Source organism: Hibiscus syriacus, unplaced genomic scaffold (genome assembly GCF_006381635.1).
Source record: "Hibiscus syriacus cultivar Baekdansim isolate YM2019G1 unplaced genomic scaffold, ASM638163v2 tig00110865_pilon, whole genome shotgun sequence".
Taxonomy (NCBI): Eukaryota; Viridiplantae; Streptophyta; class Magnoliopsida; order Malvales; family Malvaceae; genus Hibiscus; species Hibiscus syriacus.
This window is the reverse complement of record NW_024062894.1, coordinates 2,943,837-2,952,849: the sequence shown is the minus strand read 5'-3', so window position 1 is coordinate 2,952,849 and position 9,013 is coordinate 2,943,837. Positions and strand designations below refer to the sequence as shown.

Below are 9,013 nucleotides of genomic sequence, written 5' to 3'. Positions count from 1 at the left end.
ATTCCTTACGACTATAATTATAATTATTATATTTTAGGATAAATTATACAAAATTTAAAATAATTTACGACCGCGACACCTACAATAATCGCAATAACATCTGTTATATCCGTAACCACGATAAACACGATGCGACCAAAAACGTGATATCTATTTAAATCCCTGATATAAATATAAAAAGTAAAATACTGAGAAAAGCATAAAGACAAAAACTACAACAAGAGGTCGTATTATGTTAGGATTGAATAAGAGTTAGTGTGGGAATGAAATTAACGGCTCTGATCTCTCCTCAACCTGCAGATTCCAGTGATTGTGGCCGATGCATCATCATCATTGGTGATGGTGTGCTTTTGAAGCCTTTTCAGATAGCAGATGACAGCCGTTGATCTGGACTTTGGTTCACCATCTTCTTCATTTCTAGCTGATGGATGAACTTCAGCTAATCTTGGCTGCTTCAAAAATCTTGATGATCCCATAGATGATGATGCTTCTCCATTGGACCAACCTCCCGAGCCTACGAGAGATGAGGAGCACCCAATCTCATCCTGCATCCGTTACAAAAAAAGACTCACAGAAAATCCAAGAAAAGTTTATTGCTCGGAAAACATAAAATATATAAACAAGCCTCTGTTGATTAATTAGAAATTTAGAACAGTTATAAATGCAAAGAATTTTTTTATTCATTAAATCATTGAAAAAATTCAAAAAACATGCTTAGTAGAGATCCTCTGTTTTCAAAAGAATTTTGAAGCAAATTATTTGATTATATTTTTTTCCTGGAAATCATTGTTGAATTAAACCATTTTCAAATTTAAATATAAATCATAAACGAATCTTTAAAAGAGAAAGAATCAACATACATCGGAGCAAAAACTTTGATTTTCTCTCATCCTCCTCAGCCCAAAACCACCGCCATCATCACTGCTACACTCCAAGACCGGTTTCAACAATGACAAAGAAGAAGAGTCGGCAGACCATGGAACCACCTGATTTTCAGCATCTTCAACCTCCTCTTCTACCGCCTCATCATCATAATCTTCATCTTCCTCTTCTTCACCATACGTTCCCTCCGATGACTCTTCCGCCGTCACTTCAGGCTCATCATTCCTGTTCTCAAAGCAGGAATCGCAAACAGTGACGGCTGAGCCGAGATTGCGACCAGATGCAAGCCAAGGAGTAGGGTTTTGACAGACATGGCAAAGAAGGGTTCGATTGTGCTTGGCTACAAGGAAGTTGGCTCCATGAACCTTCAAATCGCAGTCCCAACATATGTTTGCTTGATCTGATTCACAGTGCATTCGAGCTAACTTTCCACATAGTTCACACTTCATTTTCCCCAGATTTTTTTCTTTTTCTTGGAAGTGTTTGGTTGAATGAAAAGATAGTATGAAACCTTCCTCACATACCCCCTAAATCTAACTCCGAACAAAAAAAAAGCGTTTTTACCCAATAATACCCAAACAATTAATAATTTTTTGTCAGGCATCTATTTATCAAATTTTATCAATCTACACTCATTTGTTGACATAGACAGATAACGCGAATCACCATCCGTGCCTTCTCTAGATTTTCGTTCGAGATGATGCCATGCGGGCAAAGCACGGATCACCATCCACGTCTTCGCTGGGAAAATTGACATACGGTAGAAGACGCGGATGAACCGTCTATCACTCCCCCTTAATTACCATATATTTCTCCCATATAAATATCACCTTATATAACTCTCAAACAAAAAAAAAATCTTCTTCTTACTTTTATCATTCCTTCTAACAAGTTTCAAGTGGATTTTATTATTGTTTTTAGAAAATAAAATTATTTTTATTATATTATAATCATTAAGTAGTGTATTATTTTAATATCTTTGATTGTGCTAATTTTTTATGTTTTGCAGTTATAAAATTGAAGGTGGATTGATGTGTTTAGATAGGAAACATTTCTCAAGTCATTTTACGGATACGGTAACAATTTTAAATTATGTTATGTTAATTATTTTAAATGTTTTATTTATTTTTTAGTATTGGTTATATTTTAATTTGTATATTATTTATTTAATTAGGGGAATGACCGTATATTTGATCCATTTATTCGTAACGCTAAGTTAGAGATACCAAAACGTGTATGACCATATTTAGCCAAGGTTGGATTCAGTTACATAGCTAGATATGAAGAGCATTGTAAACTTAAATCTAACCTTATTTCTGCACTAGTCGAGAGGTGGAGACCAGAGACACACACATTACATCTACCGTGTGGGGACTGCACTATTACGCTGGAGGATGTTTCCTTACATTTGGGACTTTCAGTAGATGGGATGTCATTTCTGGTATGGCGGATGGTGATTGACATTCTTTGTGAGAGGAGTATCTTGGATGTATCTTTCCTAATTTCAATAGTGGTCGAATACTGTTATCATGGTTGGCTATAAATATTTTACAGTTGAACGATGATTGTTCCGAGGAAGAGACTAAAATATTTTTCCGGGCTTGCATATTACGACTCATAGGAGGGATCTTGATGCCCGATAAATCTCACAACCAAGTTCATTGTATGTGGTTGCGCCACCTCGTCGATTTTCGAGTTGTCGGGTCATTCAGTTGGGGCTCCACAGTTTTGGCATCTCTGTATAGAGAAATGTACCGAGCAACTGATTATCAGAAAAATGTTATCGGCAGATGTCTCATACTTCTGCAATCATGGGCGTGGTATCGCATGCTCATTTTATGTCCGATGGTGAAGAACCTGTTAGTATTCCTGTTATTGCTGAGGTAATTTCAATACTGAGTTCGTATATAAATATTTTTTTCGAGTGTATAATGAATATTTTTTTACACTGAATAAGTGGTCATGTGTAAGAAAAGATCATCGGAAATACCAGACGAATTAGGAGAAATTCGACTACTCATTGATCAAAAAACTAGCACACGAGTATGTATATAAATTTTGTTATTTACCTTTAATTATAGTTATATAATTAAAATATTATTTTGAAAAGAATTATATATATTTGTTGTAGTTTCAATGAAGTCCTTATGCTACTAACGAAATGAGGCATTGTATCTCACCTAATATAAGTGGCCCACTAGATGTATGGATGGCGGTGATCACTCTTATATGTTATGTTATTATCGAGTAGCATCCAACTGATCACGTGCTATGGAAATTTGGTTTCGTACAATCTATTCCAGAAGAACCTATGAATCTAAAAAATTTACATAACACTAATAGACGGGGGGAAATGTTAACTTACTGATGAAACACAGCAACTGGTGATGATGTGGGAGGTCGATGTGGATGTATTTAATATAGGGAGCCAATTAATGTTGATCAATATTTGATTGTGGATGATTACTACCAGTGGTTCAATACGAACGGTAAGTCATTCCTTCTTTTCAAGGAAGCATGATTTTGGAGCATTCATCGGCGTCGAGACAGGTATCCACTATCATAGCTACATCATCCCTGACTAGTAGACGAAGAGCATACGCTTTTGGTTCATCTTCAGCTGTAGTATCAGAACCATCACAGCAACCACCGTCTACACCAGGTTACATTCTGCAACCGTTTCAGATGGGGGAGAAATCAGTTTAGATGGCTCCATAGATGTTTCAGACACCACCGCCTCCATTTCATATGCCACCACAGTAGGTTTTGATGCCATCACCGTAGGGTTTTATGTCTCCTCCATGCGGATATTACAGTTCCATACTTGTAGATCTAGCATGAGCGTCATATGCATCATATTTGGCCGGTGATATGCCACCACAGACTCAGACACCACCGACCCAATTTTCACATTCATCGATGTCTATGTTTTCACAGTTTTCTATGAGCGGTGGGATGGTTAGTCATACACCTCCAGGGTCCTTCTTCTACGAGGTGGTACATCGTCATTCGTCCATGATCAACAAAATGTACCTACTACTGATGATGATGATGATGTTGATGAGAGTGAGGAGGAATAATAACTTATATGAAGAAACCCTCATCGAAATAAACGGTTACCGCCCTGTGGAACACATTCGAGATACAGATATCGATAGACTTATTTAGTTTGTAATATTTTTTAAACTAATATTTTGATAGAACATTAAATTACAAATTTTTTTTTGGATTTAATTGAATTTGTCAAAAATTTATCAAAAATAATTCAAAGTCTAAATTAACTTGAAAATATGTTTTAAATGTTTTTCGACTTAGTCGAACCTTTTCAAAAACAAACTCGATCGTTTTCATGCTTTAAAGTTAAGTGGCCAAGGATTTTTGGCTAAAATGATCAACCCTTTTGACCAAAGGATCGATCCTCCAGTGAGTTTCAGATCGATCCCTTTTAATAAAGGATCGATCCTTTGTGCATTAAATGTTGTTTTTCTGTAGTATGTAACAGCTATAATGATCTCTAATGGCACCAAAATGGCTAGAATTAATAGAGAACGTATAAATTGAAGGTCAAAGCTTCCCAAGGTCATCAAGAATCATATTGAATCTGTAGACACTCGTTTTTGTCGGGGTCTTTTCTATTTAATTTTAATATTATTATTATTAATTTTATTATTAATTTTATTATTATTATCATTATTATTATTATTATATTACATCATTTTGTGCATGCCACCCACTCAAGCCCAAATTACAACCGAAGCCCGTTACAACACCAAAGCCCAAATGAGATTCAAATTCAGCAGACCCAATTGCTGGCCCAACTAACACAGACCAGCCATCAACCCAACAACACCAAAACCTAGTGGGAACACAACTCGAATCCAGGACCCAGCAAAGGATCTGACCCGACCCGAGATGAATAGGGTTTCATAGCCCTAACCCTAGTTATTGTCGTCGCCGTCGCTCTTTGATGTTGCTGCCGACTGCCTCGCCTGCATCTATCTATCAGTGACACTCAATAGTGGAAATGGCAGGAAAATCAGAAGAAAAAAATATAAACATTTCAATATATCTTTCCAAGGAAAATCAAACCAAATCAAAAATTATTTCCCCATGCTATTCATCATCATCGTCTCACAGAAGCAATAAACATAAATCAAGGAGCTCATTCGGGTTTAAAAAGAGGGAGATAACCAAAGAAATGGAGGGAGGAGGACCATTAGGTGAAAAAAAAAATGAGAGAGGAAAAAATCGAAAAGAAATTTTGTCTCTCAAGACAATTTCTTTTGAAAATACCCACCTTTGAGATCATTTCTATTAAAACAAATTTTGTCTCCCTTGAGGCAGTTTCTCTAGAAATACAAAATCTTTGAGTTTGTTTCTCTTGAAATAAAACCATCTTTGAGTCATTTCCCTTAAAATGAATTTTGTCTCTTGAAACATTTTCTCTTAAAACAAGATCATCTTTGAGTTTGTTTATCTGGAAACAAGGTTTTATCCCTTAAAACAGTTTCTTTTGAAGAAAAATCTTTGAGTCTGTTTCTTTGGAAACAAAATTTTGTCTCACTAAGATACAATTTTCTGAAAAACAAAGTTTTGTCTCTTATGACAATGTATTTTGAAAAAATCATTGAATATGTTTCTTTGGAAACAAAATTTTGTTTCTCTCGGGACAGTTTCTTTGAGAAAAATCTTTGAGTTTGTTTCTTTGGAAACAAAATTTACCATCTTTGAGTGTGTTTTCCTTAAAATAAAACAAACATCATTGAGATCGTTTCCCTTGAAACGAATTTTGTCTCATTTGAGATACTTTCCCATGAAACACCGATCTTTGAGAACGTTTCCCTTAAAAACAAATTTTGTCTCGCTTGAGACAGTTTCCTTTAAACGTCATCTTTTGAGTCATTTCCCTTTAAACGAATTTTGTCTATTTTGAGACAGTTTCTTTTGAAACACATCACCTTTGAGTTTGTTTTTCTTGAAATAAATCTTTGAGTCTGTTTCTTTTGAAACAAATCTTTGAGTCGGTTTCCCTTGAAACCATAATCACTAAAGATGGCTAGCCATCCTCATCACATAGGAATCGTGTCATCCCCTGAACAGACCTTCTCATCGTGTAGGAGCTGTGTCACCCCTAGATAACCAGCCGTCCTCATCGCGTAGGAACCGAGTTATCACCTTCCTAAAGATGACCAGAACTCTTCATCACGTATGAGCCGTGTCATCCCCCGACCAGATCTCCTTATCGCGTAGGAGTCGTGTCACCCCTAGATAACCAGCCTTACTCATCGCGTAAGAACCGAGTTATCACCCTTCCTAAAGATGACCAGAACTCTTCATCGCGTATGAGCCGTGTCACCCTTAGACGACCAGACCTCTTCATCGCGTATGAATAGTGTCGTCCCCACCAACAAATATTATCCAATTTCTAAGCATAAAAGGAAAAGAACCAGACAAAAACGTGTTGTCTTATCGCCTTTGCCCTATTCTTGTTAACACAAGAATGTACAAAGAGGGGCAGCTGTAGACACCCGTTTTTGTCCAGGTCTTTTCTATTTAATTTTAATATTATTATTATTAATTTTATTATTAATTTTATTATTATTATTATTATTATTATTATTATATTACATCATTTTGTGCAGGCCACCCACTCAAGCCCAAATTACAACCGAAGCCCGTTACAACACCAAAGCCCAAATGAGATTCAAATTCAGTAGACCCAATTGCTGGCCCAACTAACACATACCAGCCATTAACCCAACAACACCAGAACCTAGTGGGAACACAACCCGAATCCAGGACCCAACAAAGGATCTAACCCGACCTGAGATAAATAGAGTTTTATAACCCTAACCCTAGCTGCTGCCGCCGCTACCGCTCTCTGATGTTGCTGCCGACAGCCTCGCCTGCATCCATCTATCAAACAATGACACTCAACAGTGGAAATGGCAGGAAAATCAGAGGAAAAAATATAAACATTTCAATATATCTTTCCAAGGCAAATCAAACCAAATCAGAAATTATTTCCCCTATGCTAGGCATTATCATCGTCTCACAGAAGTAATAAACATAAATCAAGGAGCTCATTCGGGTTTAAAAAGAGGGAGATAACCAGAGAAACGGAGGGAGGAGGACCATTAGGTGAAAAAAATGAGAGAGGAAAAAAACCGAAAAGAAAATAAAAATCGAGAGGGGATAAAAAGGAACTTACCGAGGGTGTGAAGCCGGGGAAGGTGAGAGGTCGCTGGATCTCTCGATTTTCGAAGGTAATACCTAGGTTTTTTTAGATCTAGCACTTGGGGTTTCATTTTAGATGAGAAGGGTTTGGTTTTAGGATTGAGGGTGAAGAGGGGTTCTTTTTGGAGTAATCGGTTTACTCCGGCCGCCGTGGCCCCGATGTGAATGTCATCGGCGGCAACTAGCTGTTCTTCCCCAATTAGGGGATTTTTGAGAGAGTTTTAAATACTCTCTCTCTGTTGGTTATCTGAAACAAAAGGAAAATGAGGAAGAATGAGAGTTTAGGCCCGGTTTTGGGCTTATATCCCTCGACTGAAACTACGCTGTTTCATTAGGGACCTTTTGCGTGTTTTCAGCGTGTGGGTTAACTACACTTTTGGTCCCTTCTGCTTTGTAACTTCAATGTGAAACCATTTAATGAAATTTCATCTTTTTATTTCGAGCTATGTATATGTTATATATTTCATTTTAGTCCTATATATGTATTAATATCTTATATGTTTAAATATTTTGATTTTGATTGTTATTTTTGTGTAGTGATCGTTTTGGTTAGCATTTAATGTTTCTGTTTAGTTCATTTTTGCTTCAATATTTATTCTTATGTCGTTTTAATCACTATTTGTTCATTAATGGGTTTAGGGTAATACTTTGTTTTGAGCTATGATTTATGATTAAGTTCATTTTAGTCGCTTATTACATGTGTTGTTTATTTTTGTTGATATTCGAATTCAACCATTTCATTTGCAAATATGCTATTTTAGTCATTAATTGGTATGGTTTAATTATTGTTTAGTCCTCAATGTTTCTGGTCATTTTATTTTAGTCCTAAGCTTTATTTATGGGTTATTTTTGTTTCTAGTGCCTGTAAATGTTTAATATTTTTATTTTGGCTATGTTTTTTATTTATTTACTTTTTAATCTTTTATGTTTTTGTTTATTTCATTTTGGTCCTTAGTTGTAGTTATTGGGTTATTTTTGCTTCCAGTACCTACATTATTTAACATTTTTAATCTTGACTCTGGTTTGTTGTATTTAATGTTTTAATCCTTTACCTTTCTGTTTTTTGCTATTTTGGTCATTTACTTTTCTATATTTACTGTCCAGCCTTTTAAATTTCTATTAATTATATTTTAATCCCTTAAATGGTTATTTTTGATATTTTATTTTGGTTTGTAATGTTTGTTGTTTTTATTTTAGTCCTTAGTTACTTGTAGGTTATTTGCATTTTCAGTCCATGTGATTTATTATTTTCGATGAGATCGGTTGGTGTTGTAATCATATTTTAGTTCTTTATGTTTCTATTATTATTATTCTAGTCCCTCATGTATGAATATTTTACAATATAATGTATCATATTAAATAAATATTATCCATGATTATTGTATAAATGTATGTTGTGTTTTTTATTTTATTTCATTTGTATGTTGTTTTTATTATATTATATTTTATTTCATTTTTATTTAATATTTATTTCCCTTATGTTTCTTCATATAGCGTATGGTATCCGAATAATTTCAAAAACGTATTTGTAGAACGGGCGTGGAAAGTATCACTTGATCGAAGTGGTACAATCTAATAAGACGTTCGAACTAAATGGAACTTGAAATACATCAATTTTATTTTGTTAATTGTTAATTCATTTTTATTTTACACTTAACAATGCAAGTTATGTATTTTTTTTTGCAACAGTCAATTTGCAATTTATATTTGATATGCATCTTTTACATATTCAACGATAGAATATTCTTTAACAATGAAAAATATTTGAAATAGCTTTCCCGATGGAGGATTGCTAATTTCAAGATTTTTTATTGAGTTAAAGGATTTTCTTTAAATAGTCAATTCGAAGCAAATTAATCAATGTTCGATAAATGGATCACATTTTAACTTTATA

At 34.8% G+C, this 9,013-nt stretch overlaps 1 protein-coding gene across 1 annotated transcript; it reads right to left on the bottom strand.

The window, feature by feature from the left end:
* Window positions 1-205: 205 nt before the first annotated feature.
* LOC120143949 lies at window positions 206-1,612 on the bottom strand. The gene is made up of 3 exons (XM_039158136.1): window positions 1,513-1,612; window positions 861-1,393; window positions 206-545 (listed from the first exon to the last, which is right to left on the bottom strand). Exons 1-3 carry the CDS (start codon window positions 1,610-1,612, stop codon window positions 270-272), a joined length of 909 nt encoding a protein of 302 aa, XP_039014067.1. The 3' UTR covers window positions 206-269.
* Window positions 1,613-9,013: the final 7,401 nt, after the last annotated feature.

Excerpts from the sequence above, each read along its gene's own strand:
- LOC120143949 (XM_039158136.1), bottom strand. The coding sequence starts at position 1,612 with ATGGTGATCCGTGCTTTGCCCGCATGGCATCATCTCGAACGAAAATCT. Across the intron at positions 1,394-1,512 it reads GTCTATGTCAACAAATGAGT|GTTTCATACTATCTTTTCAT; the intron begins GTAGATTGATAA and ends TATGTGAGGAAG. Across the intron at positions 546-860 it reads ATCAAAGTTTTTGCTCCGAT|GATGAGATTGGGTGCTCCTC; the intron begins GTATGTTGATTC and ends TAACGGATGCAG.